The 24,990-nt window shown below is 33.5% G+C and overlaps 1 protein-coding gene across 1 annotated transcript; it reads left to right on the top strand.

Annotated features, from left to right (window-relative positions):
* Window positions 1–293: 293 nt before the first annotated feature.
* LOC139492518 (neuropeptide CCHamide-1 receptor-like) lies at window positions 294–1,435 on the top strand. The gene has a single exon (XM_071280690.1). The coding sequence runs from the start codon at window positions 326–328 to the stop codon at window positions 1,397–1,399; it is 1,074 nt and encodes a 357-aa protein (XP_071136791.1). The 5' UTR covers window positions 294–325; the 3' UTR covers window positions 1,400–1,435.
* Window positions 1,436–24,990: the final 23,555 nt, after the last annotated feature.

The raw sequence follows: 24,990 nt of genomic DNA, 5'->3' as shown, positions 1-24,990 counted from the left end.
TGAATTCCGTGTGAAAGCCCCATCAACCTGGTTAAATTTCAGTCTGTTATCTACAAGATACACTGTTACATCTTATTACTTAACTTTATCTTCTCAATAGTTTGAGTAATTCTCTACTATTGTACATCGATTCTTGTACAGCTTTACAGCTATTGGTTTTCACTTTAATAGCAATAAGGACAAACATCTGGCAGTCAGACAATAAAATGTTGATGAAGTAGTATCAAGGGAATTATTGATATTTTTAATTTAAGTTACTGTTGAACTGTAGACTTAAGGATAAATATCTTTGTTGTAAGTAGAATGTTTCTTTAATTTTAATAAAATGTTCAATACAACAATTAGCAACTTTAACTTGACACGCAATTATTCACAGTTTGACTGGAACAAAACAAGAAATTTAGAAACATTTTCAAATCTGGAATCAGTACTTATACCAATAACTTTCTCGATGATATTTTTGTTTGGAATAATTGGAAATGGAGTACTTTTATCATACATGGTACGTAGGAGGAGAATGACGTCACCTCACAACATATACGTCATCAACCTTGCAGTTGGAGATTTGTTAATGCTAACTGTTTCTATGCCTTTTATGTCAACTATTTTTACTTTTGAAACGTGGCCTTATGGGGACATCGTTTGTAAATTAAGTGAATTCTTCCATACTTTGTGTTGCTCGGTAACAGTATGTATGTTGACAGCTCTCAGCATTGAACGGTACATTATTGCATCCGGTAGATGTTCGGAACACCGAAACAGTATGGCAATAATCGCTGTATTTGTTATCTGGGTATACTCCTTTATGTTTGCCATTCCTGATCTTGTGTCAGCAAATCTGTACGAAGACCCTGGCTATGAAGTGTGCGTTCTGTACAGACATTCGTGGGGCGAAGCCTATGCTAAAACTATGACAATTCAGAAACTTATCTTTTTATTCATTGTTCCAGTTATGACTTCTTTTCTCTGCTATACGGCAACTCTAATCAGACTTTTACAAGTATCCTCTAATTCATCCACTGTACAGATCGACACTGCTAGAGAAGACGGCAAAAAAATGCACTTAATAATCCTGATATTTATACTAATGATTGTTTTTATATTCAGCTGGTTGCCGAGGAGAATATATTTGATGTGGTACTACTTTGATCCTTCGCCTTATGACAATTTTTGGCATCTTATGAAACTTACAGGATTTTGTTTGATGTATGCAAATTCTGCCTTTAATCCGTTGGTATTCTTTGTCTTAGATCGCGATTTCCGAAAATTCTCGATATCGTGTTGTCACAAATGCCGAACACAACAATACTCCACCGTTGATAGCGCCAACGCAAAGAATGGGCAAACCATGATGCTTACAGGACTTACACCGATAGATGAAATCGGTTCTATGGTCTAATTATATTTAGTTATGTACAGTAGTTTTGTTAAACATTACGACGTATGAAATATTATTGTGATAGTTGATAGTTGTTAAGTTGTAACAAATAATTTATTTATATTCTTCAATATTATAATTTTGCTTATAATGAACAATATAGATAAAATGAATTATGTATTTTAAAGCTTTATTAGAATATAAAATGTATGTTGTTTGTATATAAAATAATATATGTGAAATACATTTGTAATAATTTACATTGAATGATTTAACTGATGTAATTGTAATTAGTTGGGTTTTTTTAACATGTACCCATTGCTATTGTATGGCAAACCGTTCAGGAATTAATTCGTCATTTTTTATTAAAAAAAATCGTTAATAAGCCTGGTACCTTTGATAACTATTATTAACATAATCTACTCGCTGTATCATGACTCTTGTAACACTATCGTCACGAAAAAATCAAGACTTTAATAAAAAAAAATCCTATGTGTGTAGCCAAGTATCGCATATGCTAGACAATCACATGTCTATTAATTTCACAGTTTGGTCTTTTTTATAGACTTTTTCATTTAATATATGTATATACTCACACGTATTTGTATTTAACTTATTTGTATGCGTTGCTTTTAATTTCAAAATGGTTTTATAGTAGACCTTTGCCTTTTCTTAAATAATATTTTATGTCTGACAAATACTTATGAGAATAATCCGGTTTTTCTATTAATAAATCGATGTGATATTATAGTTACTTATAACTAGGGTCTGGTGTGGTATTATATTCCAATTACAGAAGTATATTGGGCACTGAAATGACATTTAATACACAGCCAGATCAGGATCAGAAATTTGATAAGAAATTATTCTTCATTCAGGAGGCGTATAAGCCTCTTCACGTCTTTTATTTTGATTTTCACGCCCCTAGAGTTCTAAAAAAAAATAGACCGATTATTCCTTTTCTAAATTAGTACCTTAAATGTTGTTACAGAATTTTGTTTAACAAAAATGTGAAAATCGTACAAACGGTGAAAGTTAAATAAATAATGGGATATATGTGCAGATTTCATTTGACAAAAGCAGGCGACACAAAAAAATCTAAAACATTCTTAACGTTTTTCGAATACCAAATTCATCAAATGATCAAATATATTAAGATACAATAAAAGACACAACAGAAGATGTTCCTCAGTAGGACTGGAGGACAAAAGACCATTTAGGGTGATTAAACAAGTTTATTACAGATATCTATATTCTACTTTTAAATCTGAATCTACAATAAAATTTCATAAATTCATCAAAAAAAATCCTCGACATCTTTATGATAAACATGATCGTATTAAATAGTTGTCGAAAATATTATTTATTTGGATAATACTATTTTTCTATTAAATTATCAACCAAAGAGTTTCTCTCCTATATTGAACGAAAAAAGTTAGAGTTAGAGAACTAAATTGCACGACAAGAAAAAAACCTTGTTTTTTTCTATATTGGACTTTTCGTATAAATTTATGTATCAGTATTTCGTCAGCACATTAATTCTAATAATACTTGACATTTGGTACGAAATTCCGTTGCCTCTTTTTCTTCCATGATTTTCATGACAGAACATATTGCTCCTTTTTAGTCAATGGTTTCTACTGGGTATGTTACAGGTATCTATTCAAGTTGTATCGACGCCAATAGGGTTTGGTTGACAGCTATAACATATGTTTTACAGACGATATGTTGTAGTCACAAGTATTTCTTACTTTTCACATTTCTGAGTGCCTCTGATGAACCAGGAACAGGATGGCTAAATCCTTTCCTGGAGCTTTCGGTTTCAGTGGGGTTGCGTTAGTCTCAGGTTTCCTAAGTAGTGTTTTGTAGATGTGTCTTGTTGCCTTTTTCTTTTTAGCCATGGTGTTGCCTATCTTTCTTAGACTTGTGGTTTCACTTTTTATTCAGATAATTGATCCCAAAAAAATCTTCAAAGATTATTTAAAGTTATTTTGATGGTTTTGAAATGAAGTATAATTTAGCTAAACGACTTAATAGAATTGAATAGTTTCTAAAATATTTTTGCTGCCAAAAGTTCATATATAAAGACAAAATGAACAGATCATGAAAGTAGGTTTAATCTATTATTATATTTTTACCAGATTTTGCCGGCAATTGATTAAAGTTTGTACTTGAAATAATTTGATTCTTGGTTGATGTTGTTAATTTGTCAAATGAAGAAAATTAGCAATTATTCAGACACTATGTTTTGAAAGATCGCAATAGATTTTAATCAATTTCTAAATAACAGAACTTTTTTTTTATGTATTAGTAAATAAGTAATTGTATATTGATCAAGTCATTCTGATATCTAATACGTGTTTCACCTACACACACTTTTGACATAACGCAAATACGTGGAATGCCAACATCCTACAAATTATGTTCTAATCGAGTTTGAAAATTTTCATCATTCAAACGGATATCATGGATTGTCAGTAGATGAGAAAATCGTCCGACAAACAAAATATAAATCAAAACCTGTTTATCCGCTGCATTTGTATGCATCTGTTCTAAATCAGGAGCCTATTGTTCAGTGGTTGTCGTTTGTTGATGTGGTTCATAGGTGTTTTTCGTTTCTCGTTTTTAGATCACCTGGCCGAAAGGCCAAGTGAGCTTTTCTCATCACTTGGCGTCCGGCGTCCGTCGTCCGTCGTCGTCCGTCGTCCGTCGTCGTCCGTCGTCGTCCGTCGTCGTCGTCGTCCTGCGTTAACTTTTACAAAAATCTTCTCCTCTGAAACTTCTGGGCCAAATTTAACCAAACTTGGCCACAATCATCATTGGGGTATCTAGTTTAAAAATGTGTCCGGTACCCCGCCAAACCAACCAAGATGGCCGCCATGGCTAAAAATAGAACATAGGGGTAAAATGCAGTTTTTGGCTTATGACTCAAAAACCAAAGCATTTAGAGCAAATCTGACGGGGTAATATTGTTCATCAGGTCAAGATCTATCTGCCCTGAAATTTTCAGATGAATCGGACATTTCGTTGTTGGGTTGCTGCCCCTGAAATGGTAATTTTAAGGAAATTTTGCTGTTTTTGGTTATTATCTTGAATATTATTATAGATAGAGATAAACTTTAAACAGCAATAATGTTCAGCAAAGTAAGATCTACAAATATGTTAACATGACCAAAATGGTCAGTTGACCACTTTAGGAGTTATTGCCCTTTATAGTCAATTTTTAACCATTTTTCGTAAATCTTAGTAATCTTTAAGAAAAATCTTCTCCTCTGAAACTACCGGGCCAAATTTAACCACACTTGGCCATAATCATCATTGGGGTATCTAGTTTTAAAAATGTGTCCGGTGACCCGGCCAACTAACCAAGATGGCCGCCATGGCTAAAAATAGAACATAGGGGTAACATGCAGTTTTTGGCTTATAACTCAAAAACCAAAGCATTTAGAGCAAATCTGACAGGATGTACAATTGTTGATCAGGTCACGATTTATCTGCCCTGGAATTTTCAGATGAATCGGATAATCGGTTGTTGGGTTGCGGCCCCTGAAATGGTAATTTTAAGGAAATTTTGTTGTTTTTGGTTATTATCTTGAATATTATTATAGATAGAGATAAACTGTAAACAGCAATAATGTTCAGCAAAGTAAGATCTACAAATAAGTCAACATGACCAAAATGGTCAGTTGACCACTTTAGGAGTTATTGCCCTTTATAGTCAATTTTTAACCATTTTTCGTAAATCTTAGTAATCTTTTAGAAATACCTTCTCCTCTGAAACAACTGGGCAAAATTTAACCAAACTTGGCCATAATCATCATTGGGGTATCTAGTTTAAAAAATGTGTCCGGTAACTCGGCCAACAAACCAAGATGGCCGCCATGGCTAAAAATAGAACATGGGGGTAAAATGCAGTTTTTGGCTTATAACTCAAAAACCAAATTATTAAGAGCAAATCTGACAGGAAGTAAATTTGTTGATTAGGTCACGATTTATCTGCCCTGGAATTTTCAGATGAATCGGATAATCGGTTGTTAGGTTGCTGCCCCTGAATTGGTAATTTTGAGGAAATTTTGCTGTTTTTTTTTTTTTATTTTGAATATTCTTATAGATAGAGATAAACTGTAAACAGCAATAATGTACAGCAAAGTAAGAACTAAAAATAAGTCAGTATGACCAAAATAGTCAATTGACCCCCTAAGGAGTAATTGCCCTTCATAGTCAATTTTTAACAATTTTCTTAAAATTTGAAGATTTTCAATAACATTTTCCACAGAGAGTACTGTTATAGATAGAGATAATTGTAAGCAGCAAGAATGTTTAGTAAAGTAAGATCTACAAACACGTCACCATCACCAAAACACAATTTTGTCATGAATCCATCTGTGTCCATTGTTTAATATTCACATAGACCAAGGTGAGCGACACAGGCTCTTTAGAGCCTCTAGTTTATAGATAGATAGACCGACGGCTTTCCGGTTTGAATTGTTTAAAACTGACCATATTGGGGCCCTTAAAAGCTTGCTGTTTCGGTGTAAGCCAATGCTCCGTGCTGAAAGCCGTACTTTGATCTATAATGATTAACCATTTTTTACATTGTGATTTTGATGGACACTAGTAACACGTGTTTTTATTTATATTAGCATGTAACACAATCTATTCTATACAATAAAGGCAACAGTAGTATACCGCTGTTCAAAGGTTATTTAGTATCACTATTCGAACACGTTTGTTCAGGTTCACACTCGATTTAATTTCAAAATATATTAGTTTAATCTTAGATTTAAATACATTGTGGACGATATTGGAACGTTATAAACATATTTAGTAGTATGAACACTTACTATTAGTTTTAGAATAATTAAATTCACTTATTTTGTAATAGTTTCAACGAAATTATGCTGTGTTTTTGTAGTTTATGATACTTTTATAATTGAATTAAAAGTTTTTCCTGCCTTTTATGTGCTCGTATATCTTTTCAATGTGTGTTTTCCATTGATCGATGCATACAGCATGCACTTGTCATTCTATGTGAGTCTCGTCCATTATTAAAAGACGTTATACAGTATATAAAAACTCTTTCCTAATGTAGTGATAACACTCAATAAAGGTACTTTGGTTCACTAGACTCGCACGTATTCAAGTGGTACCTATATATATTAAAACGAGATGATAAAGCTTCTTTTTATAAATTGTTAGATTAAATGATGAAATATTATACGAATTGTTTCTACATGGTCACTAACAGAGTTTGGCAATTGCGTAAAAAGTTAAGGTTAATGTTGTTCTTTCTCTAGTTTTCTATGATTCTTCTTCACTAAGCATGGAATAGAACAAAGATAGGATAAATAAAACAAGATGAAAATACCAAAATGATAGTCAAATTCAGAACTGATAATACTATTGAAAAAAAGGAAAAACGATCAAAAGGCAAACAACAGCCTAGGACACACAACAAAGAAAACTAAAGAGGTTAAAGTTATACATGTAATCATACCCGACCTCTGAACAATGACATCATTATAACCAACCTCTCTACAATGTCATCATCATACCCGACCTCTCTACAATGACATCATCATACCCAGCCTCTGTACAATGACATCATCATACCCAGCCTCTGTACAATGACATCATTATACCCGACCTATGTACAATGACATCATCATACCCAGCCTCTGTACAATAACATAATCATACCCGACCTCTTTACCATGACGTCATCATACCCGGCCTCTGTACAATGACATCATCATACCCGACCTCTGAACAATGACATCATCATACACGGCCTCTCTACAATGACATTATCATACCCGGCCTCTGTACAATGACATCATCATACACGGCCTCTCTACAATGACATCACCATACCCGGTCTCTGTACAATGACATCATCATACCCGGCCTTTCTACAATGACATCATTATACCCGGCCTGTGTACAATGACATCTTCATACCCGGCCTCTCTACAATGACACCATCATACCCGGCCTCTGTACAATGACATCATAATACCTAGCCTCTCTACAATGACATCATCATGCCTGGCCTCTCTAAAATGATATCATCATACCCGGCCTCTCTACAATGGCATCATCATACCCGGCCTCTGTACAATGACATCATCATATCTGGCCTCTCTAAAATGACATCAGCAAACCCGGCCTCTCTACAATGGCATTATCATATCCGGCCTCTCTACATTGACATCATTATTACCAGCCTCTCTATAATGACATCATCATACCCGGCCTCTGTACAATGACATCATCATACCCGGTCTCTCTACAAAGACATCATTATACCCGACCTCTGTACAATGACATCATCATACCCGGCCTCTGTACAATGACATCATCATACCCGGCCTCTATATAATGACATCATCATACCCGGCCTCTGTACATTGACATCATCATACCCGGCCTCTCTACAATGACATCATCATATCAATGCTTACAATTTCGTATGCATCTATAGATTACAGATGATGTCTTTATTTCAAAAGTTAACAGATTTTATAAACACTATTATTTCAAAAATGTGGCGTATATAAGAGAGGTATCCTTATTACCTTATCTAGCATAGAAAAAAGCACAATTAAATGGTAAGAGTGTGCTCTAAGATTGTCATGCAACACAAAAAAGGGAAACACATAACATAAGAACAATATAAAGTGTTGAAAAGCGCAGCAGTAGTATACCAATGTTCAAACCTAGTAGTCCATCTTTTATATACAAATCAAGATAAAAAAAACAAATCAAATTGAGTGTGATCACGTGTTTCATCTCATCTGAAAGATTGGGGGTTTTTTTTATAAAAGATTTGTTGTTGAAAATTATCTAATCGGGTATCGCACGAATTTGATATACTAGTAAGCCATCACAGAAACCACGGTTATCAGCAAAACCAAAAAGCAGAAATAACTAATTGTAGAATAGGAAACAATATATATATTGTTTCATGTGGAGCTTTCTAGCTGCAATAAGTTGGTGAAACTGAAACAAAAGATTCAAAGATCATCGTTCTTTTAGAACAAAATATAAGAAACAGCCCACTTAAAAACATCTTTAAAAGACATTCCTTGGATATATCACCTTTGATTAATAGAGGTGATCAAACAAAGAGGCAAACTAACTTAGTATTAAGAAGATTTTGGAAGCATCAGCTGTGTAATACTTTTCCACGAGATTATTGAATAAGAATAATGAAAAGAATCGTATCTTGCAAGCAAGTTCTTTCTTAATTATTAACATCTATTTTATCAGCAATCAAAGACGGGCTTCAAAGTTATTGTGAAACTGCCTATTCTAGAGGTGGCGTGAATCAGATGTGGATACTTAAAAATTCCAAAGATCTTTTAGAGTACATACAATCTAACTCTCTTTCATCTTGTAACAGTATTAAAACATTTGACTTTTATACTCTTTACACAAGTATTCCACATTCCAAACTAAAAGACAAATTGAAAGAGTTGGTATTACTTTGCTTCATAAAAAAGAATGGCCAACGTAGATACAAGTATCTTGTCTTAGGGGGGGATAAATCATACTTTGTAAAGAATCACTCTGATTTAAACAAAAAATTCTCTGAAACCGATATTATCAAGATGCTTGATTTCTTGATTGACAACATATTTGTAACGTTCGGAGGGCGTGTTTTTCAACAGACTGTCGGCATCCCAATGGGAACAAACTGTGCCCCTCTACTTGCCGACTTGTTTCTTTATTATTATGAGGCTGACTTCATGCAGGAACTTCTTAGGAAGAAAGATAAGAAGTTATCAATATCCTTTAACTCTACTTTCCGCTATATAGATGACGTTCTTTCACTAAACAATTCAAAATTTGGTGACTATGTGGAACGCATCTATCCCATCGAATTGGAGATAAAGGATACTACAGATACAGTTAAGTCGGCTTCATATCTTGACTTACATCTAGAAATTGACAATGAGGGTCGGTTGAAAACAAAACTTTACGACAAAAGAGATGATTTCAGCTTTCCAATTGTGAACTTTCCATTTCTAAGTATCAACATTCCAGCAGCACCTGCATACGGGGTATATATCTCCCAATTGATACGATATTCCCGTGCTTGCATTTCCTATCATGATTTTCTTGATAGAGGGTTACTGCTCACAAGGAAGCTATTAAACCAAGAGTTCAAAGTGGTGAAGTTGAAATCATCCCTTCGTAAATTTTACGGACGCCATCACGAGTTGGTTGACCGTTATGGAATAACCGTTTCACAAATGATATCGGATATGTTCCTAACGTCGTAACTGCAATCCCCTTCCCTTTCATGAATGTGACCTACCGAATTAGACTATTTACCAGATTTGTAATCACATAAGCAACACGACGGGTGCCACATGTGGAGCAGGATCTGCTTACCCTTCCGGAGCACCTGATATCACCCCTAGTTTTTGTTGGGGTTCGTGTTGTTTATTCTTTAGTTTTCTATGTTGTGTCATGTGTACTATTGTTTTTGGTTTGTCTTTTTCATTTTTAGCCATGGCGTTGTCAGTTTGTTTTAGATTTATGAGTTTGACTGTCCCTTTGGTATCTTTCGTCCCTCTTTTCTAGGTGTAATAAACAAACAGGTCTGTTACCTATTCTGACATCGAACTCGGACCTCTCTTACATTGAGTTTTACTATGCGTATTGTTGTGTGTGTTTTTTTTCTACATTGGCTAGAGGTATAGGGGGAGGGTTGAGATCTCAAAAACATGTTTAACTCCGCCGCATTTTTACGCCTGTCCCAAGTTAGAAGCTTTTGGCCTTTTTTAGTCTTGTATGATTTTTAAATTTAGTGTATTGTGTATAATTTGAAGTTTAGTATGACGTCCATTTTCACAGAACTAGTATATAATTTTTTTAAGGGGCCAGCTGAAGGACTCCTCCGGTTGCAGGTTATTCTCTCTGCATTGAAGACCCATCGGTGGCCTTCGGCTTTTGTCTGCTCTGAGGTCGGGTTGTTGTCTCTTTGACAGATTCTTTATTTCCATTCTCAATTTTAAAATAACAGAACTAGCGAACCCCGAGGAAAACTAAAAGCGGAAAGTCCATAAGCAAATGGCATAATCAAAAGGCCAAACATGTCAAATGAATGAATTACAACTGTCATATACCTGACTTGTTCAGGTAATTTCTTTTGTAAAAATGATTGATTCAGCTGGGTGCATAGCTAGGTGAACCTCTCATTTGCATGACACTCGCATAAAATTTCATGAGTAAGTAAGCTGGAAATGTATTCACATGAATCCAGATGATCAACAGGAAAGTATCATGCTTGTGTTTTATAATTGTATTTCTTATTTGATATTCTTTTTATAAGTCTTTGTTTTGTAGGGTACACCTCTATATATACAATTGTCATACAAGTGGGCGTTCATGCTTATCTATAAAACCAGATTTAACTCTTCCTTATGAAGACACGAAGTTGTATTGAAGTGTGGTCACTATTCAAAGGATGATTTTATTTCTTATTATTGGATAGGATTAAAACAATTGAAAATACCTAAAAAATATCTTCATCTCTATAATATGTTTAATGAACTTTACATTTTTATAAAAGTTTATAGTCAGAATGACTTGATACGTTGGAGAATTCCTGCACATTTTCTTATTCTTCCGAATTTCACTTTAATTGAATTTATTCAAGATCAAAAGGAGTTGATGTTTAAAAAAAAAACCTATCACATTAAATATGTATGTCTTAAAATGAATAAAAATGTAGGAGTTCTTCACTTTGAATTAACCAGAAGAGAAAGGCTCGTGAATTACATGACATAATCATATAAACCTCTTTGTTGGGCGTTTGACGTGCAATATGTTGTCGTGACAGCTTTATTGTTTAAGTAATAAACTGTAAAAACAAGTGTCTTCCTGGAGTCGTTTGAAGCGAAAAGTTAATAGATAGATAAAAGAGATATAACAAATATAACAATATTTTATGATAGATAAAGATAATCAGGTAAAAAATTGAAAATCCACGTGTTGTTGCATTTCTTTTATATTAACATGTTAACATGCGATTGAATTTTCTAAAACTATAGCATTTTAAATCCATACATAGCCTTTTGTTATATGCAAAAAGGGCGGCAGAAGATACCATAGGGACGTACAAACGTATAAATCGAAAATAAGCTGACAACGCAATGGCTAAAAAAGAAAGAGACAAACAAACAATAGTACACAAAACACAACAAAGAAAAATAAAGACTGAGCAACACGAACCCCACAAACAGTTGGGGTTATCTCGGAAGGTTAACCATAACCTACTCCGCAAGTGGACTCGTCGTGTTGCTTATGTTAGTAAACACCCGGTAATACGTCTAATTCGGTAGGTGACATTCGTGGAACATTTTTTGAATGTAATATGTACAATTAATGAGGAGATGCAACTAATTTCGTGTTTTAGTGATTTTTGACAATTAGCGTTTATAAATGTATATATTAATTTTCAAAATTGCACTATTCGGGTCACTTTGGTATATTCATGTCTTCCAATATTAAGTTTTCAGAATTTGTCCCGTTAGTACTTTTGTTGTCAATTGAAGTTTTATCAATAATCTGAATTCAGTCCTAAATTAGAATGAATGTAAACACTAGTTTGAATGTACAAACATTTTTGATCTATTTTTAGCATTTTTCTTTAATTTCCGTATGAAATCCCTATCTTTTGTATACCAACATGTTATTTAATTCATATCACATCTAAGATTCGAGAGAGCCCACAAAATTTCAGCTTCATTGTTGTTTTTGTGTTGAATTACATCATATACTTAGAACAACCTAATATTTCAATTGGAAAGCATTAATGATACAATTGTGAGGACGTTAAGAATACCTTAAAAAGAGAACCAAACCTTAAAAAACTGCATCCTTTACTTCACCATACATATTTCTTGCCACAAAACTATTTTTTTTATTTTGAATATGCAATATGACAAATGGAATAAAGTGTTATAATCAAATTTTAATAATAACAATTACATGTACTATGGTTTAAATTGTGTACCTTGGAAATTACGAGAAAGTGATTATTCCAAAGTTGGTTGTAGTACTTTCAATAATAAACAGGGTAACTTTAACTAAAAAGAGCAAATATGATGACATATTGGGTCTTATTAAATATCATGACAGCATAATGGTCAAAATATAAACTTTTTTTCAATCGAAGAAGGTTTTATGTTGTATTAATGCAATTTTTACTTATATGTCTTAATTAACATACTCATTTATCTTTTTATATTTTCTCTCCCCCAAAGAAATAAGTTATGTTCCTGTCGCAGAAAAAATGGGACACCAATGTTTTCGCCAACCTGGGTCACTAATATTTTGGGCGTGTTATATATAGTGGGCCATTTTCTGCACTGATAGAGTCGTCCAGTTTAAATACTTTATTATTATAATCTGCAAGTTTACAAATTGTAAAGTAAGTTTACAATTGTGTTCCAATAAATATGAACAATATATTTGACTGAAATATTTGCATGCAACGGAGCATTATTCAGACATTAACTGCATACCAAAATGCGGCTTTCAAGCCATACTGAATTCTATATATTTGAAATACTAAAGTAACTTTACTTTAATTGAAACATTTTAAACATGGCTAAAAGAATAAATAAAGTTACAAGTACCTGCAGCGGTGACTTTTGTCTTCCGCCCTCCTGAGTGTAATATTGACCGTGACTAACTCGAATAGTGAAGTTATATAAGTATATATATGGTAAATATTGCCGCGCTTTGAGTTCATGCATAACATATGCCATTTAAATATAAATATATATCATTTAAATAGTAATAAAGAATCGCTTTAACTTTCTATTGTACTAATTTAAATATTCAGTATATAAAGCCAAACATAGCGTACAAGGCTATAGTTTGTTTCAAAATACGCAGCGCAAAACTATGTGTCGTCAATCGTCAAGAATCACGAATATGAAATATGAATATGATATGAATGTGAAACATATAACACTGAAAACACTAATAATATAAAATGCTTGATAATGAAACAAAATGGATAAATATATCCGGTGACATTCCTTCAATATCGTACCAAATTAAACATTTAAAGTTTTTCCTGGAACATTTATCAAGCCACTGAACTGAATACTACAATTTGCATACACTTATCTGTGGCCCATTTCGTCCATTGTTCATGGAGAAATCAAACCATAACTGATATGATATTTATAAATGCAACATAATTACATAATTTGCCATAAATCAGATGCTTGTTCTGTAACTGTGAAGAATGATGCAGACGTAATAGGAATTATTAGTACGTTGTCTTGTATTTCTGTTCTTTTTTACATGCTATTTCCGTTTAAAACAAAAATAAAAATAGCTTTGTAAAAGTGTTAAAATAGTTAAGTCAATCATTTCAACGTTCTTCAATTTTTTTCAAATACTAGTACTGGTTTCTAACCTTATTTTCTTTATGTAATCATTGAGTTGTAAATTAAATGCTGGCTTCTAATATATTATTGTTTTACATTTGGAAACAACTATGCTGCATCTGGACAGAGAAGGAAAATAATAAATATCTTCATATGATAGATGGCTTCTCCAACGTGTGATACCACTGTCAATAAGGCTTTACAGATTAAAACAAAATTGAGAACTTGGATAGTTTAAATTAAACATAGATGATTAGAACCTCAAAAGAACATACCATTACTAGTTATCATACCGTGCGGTCAGGCCATGATTTATCACTGAATAATATTATTCCAATAGCGTTTTGTCAAGATTGTATTCTTAGTTTAATTGAATTTTGTTATCGTTATGATTTGGATAAAAATAATCGTCATATCATATTAAACGATTGTACAACACAATTTTTTATATGAAAAATGGTGACGTTTTTGTTTTCACTTAATTGTATAATTCTTAAAACTTTCTATAATGATCTCGATGCCATCAATCAATGACCTATCATATCCGCCATAAATCAGTTCATTCGAAAATATCACCCCACTTTGAATATCAGCAAGCTCTAAGATATCTTACACATGCACCGCACCAATTACTATTTTTCTCTACAAATGCGTGTTTGGAATCTAAATATTGCCGACTTCAAGTCTAAACCGCATGATTGGACCGAATCATTTATCATTTTGGCTGGACTGTGCTTAAGACCTACATTAAAACTATCTACATGACATCGCATTTGTCTTTCCAACGTTTCGGGGATACCTTTTTTAGTTGTTTATGCTAAACATAGACTTATTAATTCCTAACATCTGTTAAAAATACATACAATCCTCTTGCAATGCAGTTAAAAGATTTCAATTCTCTTCGCTTTACACTCGAATTCCTCATTATAAACATAAAGACAGACAGAAATTAATTATCAAACCTTTTTTTGTCCAACGCAGCTACAAATATTTCAATTTAAAAAAACAAAATCGTACGGTGACTTATAGTTGTTAATTTCTGTGTCATTTTGGTCTCTTGTGGAGAGTTGATGGTTATCATACCGCATCTTCTTTTTTTATATCGAATTCGAACAAAAATTTCTTTGAAACTAACACTATCAAGATAATAGATATAGGAAGATGTGGTATGAGTGCCAATGAGACAACTCTCCATCCAAATAACAATTTATAAAAGTAAATCATTATAGGTCAATGTAGGGCCTTCAACACGGAGCCTTGGCTCACACCGAACAACAATCTATAAAGGGCCCCCAAATTACTACTGTAAAACCATTCAAACGGGAAAACCAACGGTCTAATCTATATTAAAAAAACGAGAAACGAGGACCACGTATAAATTACATAAACAAACAACAACTACTGTACATCAGATACCTGACTTAGGACAGATGCAAACATTTGCAGCGGGATTAAACGTTTTAATGGTACCAAACCTTCTCCCTTTTTCTGAAACAATAGTATAACATCACAACATAGAAAAACACGATAGAATATCAATTGGAAGGCTTAACATCAAAAAACGTAAATTAACACACTATGAACGAATGTCTTTATCTTTATTGACCAAATATTTGTTACGTACTAGATGGTGTGTTTATAAACAAAAATCTGCGCTCCCACTGAAACCAATTGTGCTCCTCGTCTTATCGACTTGTTCCTTTATTCATATAATGCACACTTCATCTAGAAGCTTCTAATGAAGAATGAAAAGAAGCTAAGTTTCTCAACCCAATTGCTTAACATCTAGTTAATCAGGGTTTTTTTCTTCTCACTTAATAATTCTATAGTGTCTGACTATGTTGAACTGATCTCCTCCCAGATATTCCTAATTGCGTTGGGTTTATTTGTTACTAGGCATAACAGTCATTGTTCAATTAAACACTTTAGTAATATATCATTCAATATTCCCGCGCAAACAGTATTTGTTTGCCCTTGCTGCTCCACGTATGTGTAAGTACTTATGCATCCTTACAATTGGCTTTCATTCTTTTTTCATTTGAACGTTCTAGATGATGGCAACTCAAGGAACTCGCATTGAACACAACTAAATAATAATTACAGACAACAGGAGTATACCGTTGTTCAAAAATCATCAATCGATTGAGAAATAACAAATCCGAGTTAAAAACTAAAACCGAGTTTTATTTTCATAGTAACTTTAACTTAAAGAGTGTCGACATTTAAACACGTCGCGCTTCTCGTGTAGATACAACCCTGGTGATACGTCTAATTCGGTAGGTAACTTTCGGATTATTTTAACGACAATTAGAACATATCAGTCGGTCGTCATCTTTGGAACAGTATTTTCCATAACGGTCAACCATCTCGTGATGGCGTCCGTAAAATTTACGGAGGGATGATTTCAACATCACCAGTTGGAACTCTTGGTTTAATATATTAGCTTTCTTGTGATCAGCAACCCTCTATGAAGGAAATCACGTTAAGAAATACATGGAATATATTATCAACTGAGTGATATCTACTTCGTATGCAGGCGCTGCTGGAATGTTGGTAAATGGATATAGAACGATCACACAATTAGGAAGCTGAAATCATCTCTCTTTTCGTATAGTTTTATTTTTTAAAACCGATCCTCAATGTCAATTTCTAGTGAGAGAACATCATCTATATAGCGGAAAGTAACGTACGAGGATTCGTACTAACACAGTCTAGATGATAAATGAGATACCACCTATCACATATAATGCGACAAAGATTCTTACCAATATTTAGGTCATTAAGTCCAAGGTAAATGTTAACATGAATAGAATGAAATCTAAGTGGTTTCAGATGCCAAAATGAGACTACAGCGTTTCACTTGATGATAATAGTAATGGTGTTTCTTCGGTAATTCTCTGTTTAATTTGCTCGCCACTTGTAAAGTGTAAGACAGAGAATATGATTTATGCACTTGTTTGATATAGACCATTGTAGGTTGCTGTCTTGACATCGAAATAAACCCACGCATCATTATATTCATATTTTCACACAGAACCGTTCACAGCTATGTTCAAATATCTTCAATATCATAACGTTTCAAGAAATTTGTAATATTGTTAGCTTTTATTCTCACAATGGAAATTATCACATACCAATCCATGATCCCCGCACATTTACAATGTTAAATAGTGAACGGTTAAATAAAGCAGTCCTGTCATCTTGCAATAACAACTTGGTTTCAGAAACATTTCCTAGCCTCTAGTGTTACTTCAGCGATGAATGTTTTGTGGAATCTTCAAAAACCATTTTCTCCAAATTGCTCTATGGTCCTAAACTTGATACTTTATTTGACGTTTAAGCTTTTTTATTTTAGCGTCACAATGAATTAATCTGAAAACGAAGTTTAAAAGACTTTGCAAGATATTTTTTATTTGTCATTAACACGCTACTGTGTGAATTCTGCTTCATTTGATCACAAGAAAAGTCGTCCAGTATTGTCGGACAATAACTAGCCATTGGAATACCGACTGTCTACCGAAATATCATTAAAATAAACTCAACAAACATATGATTGATCAGTTTGTACTTAGTATGTGACAACGGAATAAGTTAAAATTTCATTGCTGAGGATTTTGCAAAAGAATGGTGGACATGGTTTCTATTTTTGTAAAATAATCAACACAGTGTCATAAATTTCCACCAAATTTGAAATGCACATCTTTACAAAAATATCCGAAATATTGTTTTTCGTTCATTTCATCAGTTGGAAGATACCAAAAGGAAGGAAAAAAACTCGTTATCAGACTACACAAGTATCCGTTTATGAATTTAAAACCTAGCTCTAAATGAGATATCTATTTAGGTGAAAGATATGAAGTGTAATTTGATTTTTCAAATTTTGGGTAAGGATATCGATAGAATTAAATTTTCAATAAAAAATAACGGAATGTATGATAATTATAATTTCATTCGTTTAAACGGGCAGTGCATTAGAGTGAAATTAATTTCTCCTGAGTGTTTCATCATATGTAGCATAGAGGGCGTAATGTTTTCCCGCTTCAAAATTATTTTCGCGGTATTTTATTGCCTATGAAATCATTCAGCACGACATCGTCAATCTGAGCAGTCGAATTTTCTTGGTAAATTTTAATTCTGGTTAAAGTTTATTAAGCTTTATATTTGAAGAGTTTTTTTGTTTGATACTGATGTTTGAATTATATATGATATGTGTAGATATATATGTATGAATTGTGTTTATTTCTTATTAAATATAGAGCATCGGCGTTGTCGTGCGACTATCCACTTTACAAAGTCTTTAGTATTTATTATAGCCTTTTATGGCGTGCATATTCAGAGTATTTATGTATACTTGGATATTTGGTACAAGTATTGGTTATACTTGGATATTTGGTACAAGTATTGATTATACTTGGTTATTTGGTGCAAGTATATGTTTTATGTCTACATTGATGGGTGGTTTATACCAGGAGAAATGGTGGTTTTATAACTAGAAATATATGTACCGAAAGCTATTGTCAAATTATTTCAAAATGATCAATTAACAAGACTTGAAAAGTATTCATGTCATAATTATATTTCCTGACAACACAATTGAGTTTTATGTTTGTCTTCAGTTTGGAAAAAGACCGTGTCCTTTCTGTTCGTTTTAATTTTGCACCGGCTTTGTGAGTCTTAATCAAACATTAGTACGAAAGTGCTTAAGCAATGGTTGTAGTAATAGGTACATATGATTGTGGCGTAATTTTGTTGAAACAAAATTTCAAGCTTGTAGAAATCATTCTTTATTCAGTTCTAACAAAACTTTATTAGAGCGAATTCGCTTGGCGGGTGTTACATGCAATGAAGTCCAGTGGTCCAGTTACGTTTAGAGGCGTACGTTTCGCTCCTTTTTTTTTTGCTTGGTTCCTTGATTTGTCTCTCCTTTGTCGATTTATAAGATTTGAACATGAACGGAAATCCTTGGATATACGCTATTTGTGTCTGTCATAAAAGATGATATTGTTCTTCTGTAATACCACAGTCCCACTAGGCCACGATTGCACTACGATCTGTGTATATCACAGTAAGGTCGTAAAACGGTCATGGTGAGGTCTTCAAGATCGTGATGAGCGTGGCCAACTGTGAACATGTACAAAACAATCGTGTTGCAGTCGTGGCGAAATCAGGTCGTAGTAGAAGCGTAGTGAGAGCGCAGTAAGGTCATGGTAAGATCGTGAAGGTCGCTGTATCATCGTAGCGAAAGCGTGTTTCTATTCGAAGAGACTGCGCTACGATCTCACAGCGACGTTACTACGACCTCACTACGACCATCACGTTCTCACTGCGACCCATCTACGCTTCCACTACGACTATACAACGTTTACATCACGCTGTTCAAGACCATAGTACGATTCTAGCACGCTCATGCCGTCCTCAACACGCCCTTCTTACGACCTGACTACGTTCATACTACGACCATCATGCTCATTGTCATTTTCACATGAAATATATAAAAGCTATCCATGTTTTGTTTGTCTGAATGTAATTTTGACCTCTTGTCTTTTTTCTCCAACGGATCAATCATGCTTGACACATTTGTGTCATCTCTGCTATCGTTCACTAAAACACCGTCATTTGAGCTTGATGAACCAGCAGTAGGTTGTGATTCAGGTTGCATTGTCCGGTCCGACATCTCTGCTAGATCAGGATTCGTTACTATTAGAGCTCCCTTTTCCCCTACATCTACTCCTACCACCACGCCCACGTCTTCTGGTAAATTTTGGTGCCACGACTGTGTTGTTTCCGATAAATCTACGTACTAATGAAAAATATAAGGAATGGAACAGTTTTTATATGGAACAAGATGTTGACGTTATTGCTGAGAACGTAGTAAGATCGCGGTATGAACGTAGTATAATCGCAGTAGAAGCGTGGTAAGATCGTGTTGCAATCGGATAACTCGTGGTATGGTCGTAGTGAGGTCGCAGAATAAGCGCAGTGAGAACGTGGTATAATCGTAGCGGGATCGTTGTAGAAGCGTAATGAGGACGTAGTAGCATCGTGAAAGCAACGAAAATTAACATTTTCATGCCGCTCATACCGCGACCTCATCACGATCTGAATTTATTTTAGATCGCGCTGAGCGTGGTGCGATCGTGGTCTAGTGGGACTGGGGCTTAATATAGCTTTATAGTCTATAGACTGTCTGCTCTATGGTCGGGTGGTTGACGCTTTGACACATTCCCCATTTCCATTCTCAATTTTATCTAAATACTACCTTACATCATGTATTTTGTTACAAACTTATGTACATTATACTACATTGCAGAACTGACTTGTTGGGCTACGTGTGACACGAACTAATCAATCTAAGGTGCATTATATGTTATTGTTTTTTCCATAAGAATGATTATGTACCCTGTGATGATTTTATGCTAAACATATGAAAATTTTTATAGAAAAGGACTTTTGTAAACAATAAACGCTTGCACATCATAGAAAAACAAGTGAGTAATCTATGTTTTAAGTTTTATAACAAAAATCTCTGTATTAAAGTCTGTGGATTTTCTACAAAAGTATTGGTTTCATCTTCACCAAATTCTCTTTTTCTACTAAATGCAATTAAACTATAAATTATAATGCTTTGCACGAGGTTTACCCTTGGTATATGTACAAAATTGCCCATCTCTATTATTCATTAAATTTGCTATTTTGATACTATTGCAGTTTGAAAATTTCGTAATTCACAGGGCACAGAAGGGGTCATAAACCTTAATATGTAAGACCACAATATTTAATGAAAAAGTCAAAACCATGTCCTTTGCGCTGTTAGATTGGGGAAATCGTTACCAATTGACAATAGATTTAAATCATAAATTGGTGCACAAAAAAAAATAATATGAAAAGACTTTAACCTAGGGTCACACAGTAAGAATCCTTCTAAGATTAGCCCCAGTGTTCGTATTAAATTATAAGCCTTTTACATTTGTTAACTATTACACCACTGGGTCGATGCCAATGTTGGTGGACGTTTCGTCCCCGATGGTATCATCAGCCCAGTTATCAGCACTTCGGTGTAGACGAAACGCGCATCTGGCGTATAAAATTACAAGCCTGGTACATTTGATAACTATTCCCGATGACTAATCAGTTTCTGCTTCAGTGGTGATATCCATAATTAATGTTTATAGTATAGTTGTATTTTAAGACGTGTCCAAGCTATCGAACAAAATTCCAAAAGATTATAGCAGACATGTCCTATTAAAGTGCAAGACTAAACGCCTACAAAAAATAAACAGTTGTATCAATCATATCGTAATAACTATACAACTTCTTTGTTGTAGGCGTCTTAAAGGTTACAGGACATTTAAATTGGTCATACATAAGACGTTGTCAGTAAGCTATATCACGGGGAATTAATCATCCATTACACACTTTCAAATGTAACAACTATTTGTGCTAGAACCTTATTAGTTGGAAGATATTTTAATAATTTTCTACGATAATCAAATGTTAATTTTTATAAGATGTTGATATGAATCTTTTGCTTCCTTAAAATTGATTGTTATAACTATTTATTATCGACTCCTATGAGACGATATTAGAACTGAACGATGGACAATCAGTGCGTGAATTTTTCTTGCTACCTGATTGGAAGATATTACGAGACGTGAATAATCAAAGTTTATTGATTGGTTAGGACAATCCAGACCTAGTAAATGTCCTTCAATCCCGTAGAGTATCGGATTTGTTCTCTCTATTTTAGCAATTATATTTTGCCTGGTCATTAATCATTCATATTCATGATATTGGTACACAGGTAACTTTTATCTATAAATAGTCGAATCTTCTGGAGTTTCGTAAACAACAGTGTTAAACGATATATACTACTTCATAACGTGTGACCTCACGTGTGTGGTAAAATTTGTTGATTGATGCACGTGGCTATTCTAGTAAATGAATTAATCTACAAAGCGAGAGCACTTTCCATTTTCATCAGCTAAGAGTCGAATAGCCCTTTTTGAAAGGCTAATACTTGTGCATATATATACATGCAATGATAATCTTACTGAATCGTCCCTTTCAGTTGATTGAAATAAGTGAGGCTACTGTAATATTCTGATAGTTGATAATATGATTATAGCCTTATCAATAATATTAACAAACTAGATGCGGATTTCGACAATAACTGTCTCAATGATGCTCGGACAATTTATCTCAAAGTATAATCCTGATATAAAAAAGGCAAAATTTAAGCATCACAATATCCGTATGTGCATGCCTTTTCTGAAGTACTGGCTACAGGGCTGGTGATATCCTCGAGAAATAACAGATAGTCCACCAGCAGCGATATCGACCCAGTGGTTGTAATAAGGTATTAACGGTACACAGCATTGCAAAAACACATTGTTCATGATGATCAAAGCTATGACCAAATATGACGTCATACACATTGGTTACTTTTAAGATTCGTGGTAAAGATTTTTCGTATATCTATTTTTGATTAATAATATATGTGACATATTCAACTGTTTTACTGTTAATAAGTATCTGGGTATCTATTTTTAGCAACAAAACACAGAAACGATCTTGTTTTTCTCTAAATACTTGATTAAGTTTTCAAAAATATTTGTTATGTGACGTCGTGTACGCCTTATTTTACATGCACTCTGTTGTTTTCCTTTACAGATATTAGGTTTACAAATCCTAATTCAAAAAGATTGCGATTATGTGGACACAGTATGGCTATACAAACACCCCACCCACTCACTTGAATTGATACAGCTTTTGAATGATAAAATATTCTGATCGTTTAACGACGACCACAAAGATTTTGACATAAAATTCGAACACTTAATTAAAATTTTGTGTTTTTTATAGGGGGAAAGGTTTACTAAGTTACCATAATACACCTCAATCCACATAAGACGGTTGAACATTAATTGCAGCTGATACGGAGCCTATGTATGTAATAAATTGCAAATGACAGTAGACTAGTTACGATGTGACGGTTTGCTTCATGGAAATGACTGGGATATTTATTACCATTTATCATGATTTCTGACATATTGATACATAAATTACGTCTATCTTTGAAGCATTTGTCAGCCCGTGGCAGCAATTACTGCTGCGGAATCAAATAATTAGCCAATATTTCACCGATGATAAACATGTATCTCAAATGATCGCACATGGTTTCTTCCAATTTAATGTTCCTAATTGATCTTTTCATTCGAAATACTACTCTGGAATTTGGATCAATGTAATGTGTAAGGTTAACTTTCTGGTAGTCATAAATTTGGCGGGAACACAAAGTGAATTAAGTTTATACGTCTGCCTAATAAGAATTGTCGATCATAACTCTGACAAATTGACACAACAATTTATTCCAGGACAATTAATCAATCTCAATTCAATACGAATGAAAAAAACATGAACGGAAATATATCCATGTTTGCTTTGTCGAACACGCATGGAATGGTAGCCTTTAACATGCAGAAATCACATTACAGTCTATTTGTGTAGTTCTCCCACCGGAAGTTTTCTTGTTTGTGGTCATTATTAGTCTCACTTCGAACATATAGACATTCAGCATAGCAGTTAGAGTATATAGAATCAAACTGGAAAGCTTTTAGAGTCTTCTTCCATTATAGTTAAACATTAATTTTACGATTATTATTAAATCTGCAGGATATGCATTTACAAATACGGAAGTTATTTTGAATTTTACACATAGAACAATCATGACAATGTTTTATGCATATTAAAAAAAAAAAGATTTACAAGTGGGGTTTACCTAGCTGGAAAAAAGGTTTGATACAAAATAAAATTCCTGTGCCAAGTCAGGGATATGACAGTTGTTTTCCACTTGTTTGATTAGTTTGAGCTTTTGGATTTCCCATTTGATAAAAGAATTTCCCATTTGATTTTCCTAAGAGTTCTATATTTTTTTTATTATTGTACGTTTACATCATTTAAGCTCAATACGATATAAAATGCAGATGCGATATACAACAAGTTTTCTATGTCAGTGTTCTCTGAGGTTAGTAACTGACACTTTTTTCTGATATCGAAAAACAGATGTACAGCAATGAGTAATTCTTTCAAAATATGTATATCTTCAAATTCTTAAATGTGATTGATTTGTTCTGAGCTTAATCTTTGATAGACAATGTTGCAGAAACTTTTTTCGTAACATATCCATAATAGGCACAAGGATTATAATCTAATAGGCCAGACGCGCGTTTCGTATACATAAGAATCATCAGTGACGCTCAGATCAGAAAAGTTATAAAGCCAAACAAGTACAAAGTTGAAGAGCATTGATAACCCAAAATTCCAGCATTGATGACCCCAAATTCCAAACATTTGTGCTAAATACGGCTAAGGTAATCTATGCTTGGGATAAGAAAATCCCTTTTAGTTTATTCGACAATTTCAAAGTTTTGTGAACAGAAAATTTATAAAAAAATTATAAATAAGCGATAAACATGACTGTATGGTATCCTGGTATGTAAGAAAATAAAAATATTGAATTATAAAACACTACATTCTTTTTCTAATTCCTCACAATGGAAATAATGCATTAGACCTTGTAAAAGTGTAAAAAAATATGATAAAAATTAAATTCATCAAAATTTCATGAATGATCTGAGTGCATTAGTGTTATGAAAAATATGATGACATATGAATACAAGTTTATTAGATGAGGGTTATTCCGTTATTTCTTCGCTTCAAATTCGGATAAAATCTCAATCAAATGAAGTTTTTGTTATAAAGTTAATGTTTCATAATCTAACATTTATGGATTCCAGTCAGTCAATAAAGCGGCTCACTCCTTAATGTTTTATATCCAAACTATAGATTTCACGGTCATAGATGTCATATCCAAAATATATCTACAAAGCTCATCAAATTCATGAGGGAATGTGAACTTTACTGGATATAACTTCTTTCAATTACAAACAAATAATCCACAATCGACTATTCTATATTACAGCTGTTATCCTAATTCTAGCAAGTTCAATGTTTGGTTGTCTTGCTTGAATGGCTTGTGTTGTTTGATCTAGAATTGTAATAAAGATTCACATCTGCAATCAATATAAGTAGGCGGATTTAAGCCTGACAATGCTAAATGTAAATTAAACAAAATAGATACAAGTTTAACTCCTATGCTATATTGTCTTCAGATGTCAATCTTGAACAAACATT

Source organism: Mytilus edulis, chromosome 10 (genome assembly GCF_963676685.1).
Source record: "Mytilus edulis chromosome 10, xbMytEdul2.2, whole genome shotgun sequence".
Classification (NCBI taxonomy): domain Eukaryota; kingdom Metazoa; phylum Mollusca; class Bivalvia; order Mytilida; family Mytilidae; genus Mytilus; species Mytilus edulis.
This window is presented reverse-complemented; position numbering and strand designations above follow the sequence as displayed.

Excerpts from the sequence above, each read along its gene's own strand:
- LOC139492518 (XM_071280690.1), top strand. The coding sequence starts at position 326 with ATGTTCAATACAACAATTAGCAACTTTAACTTGACACGCAATTATTCA.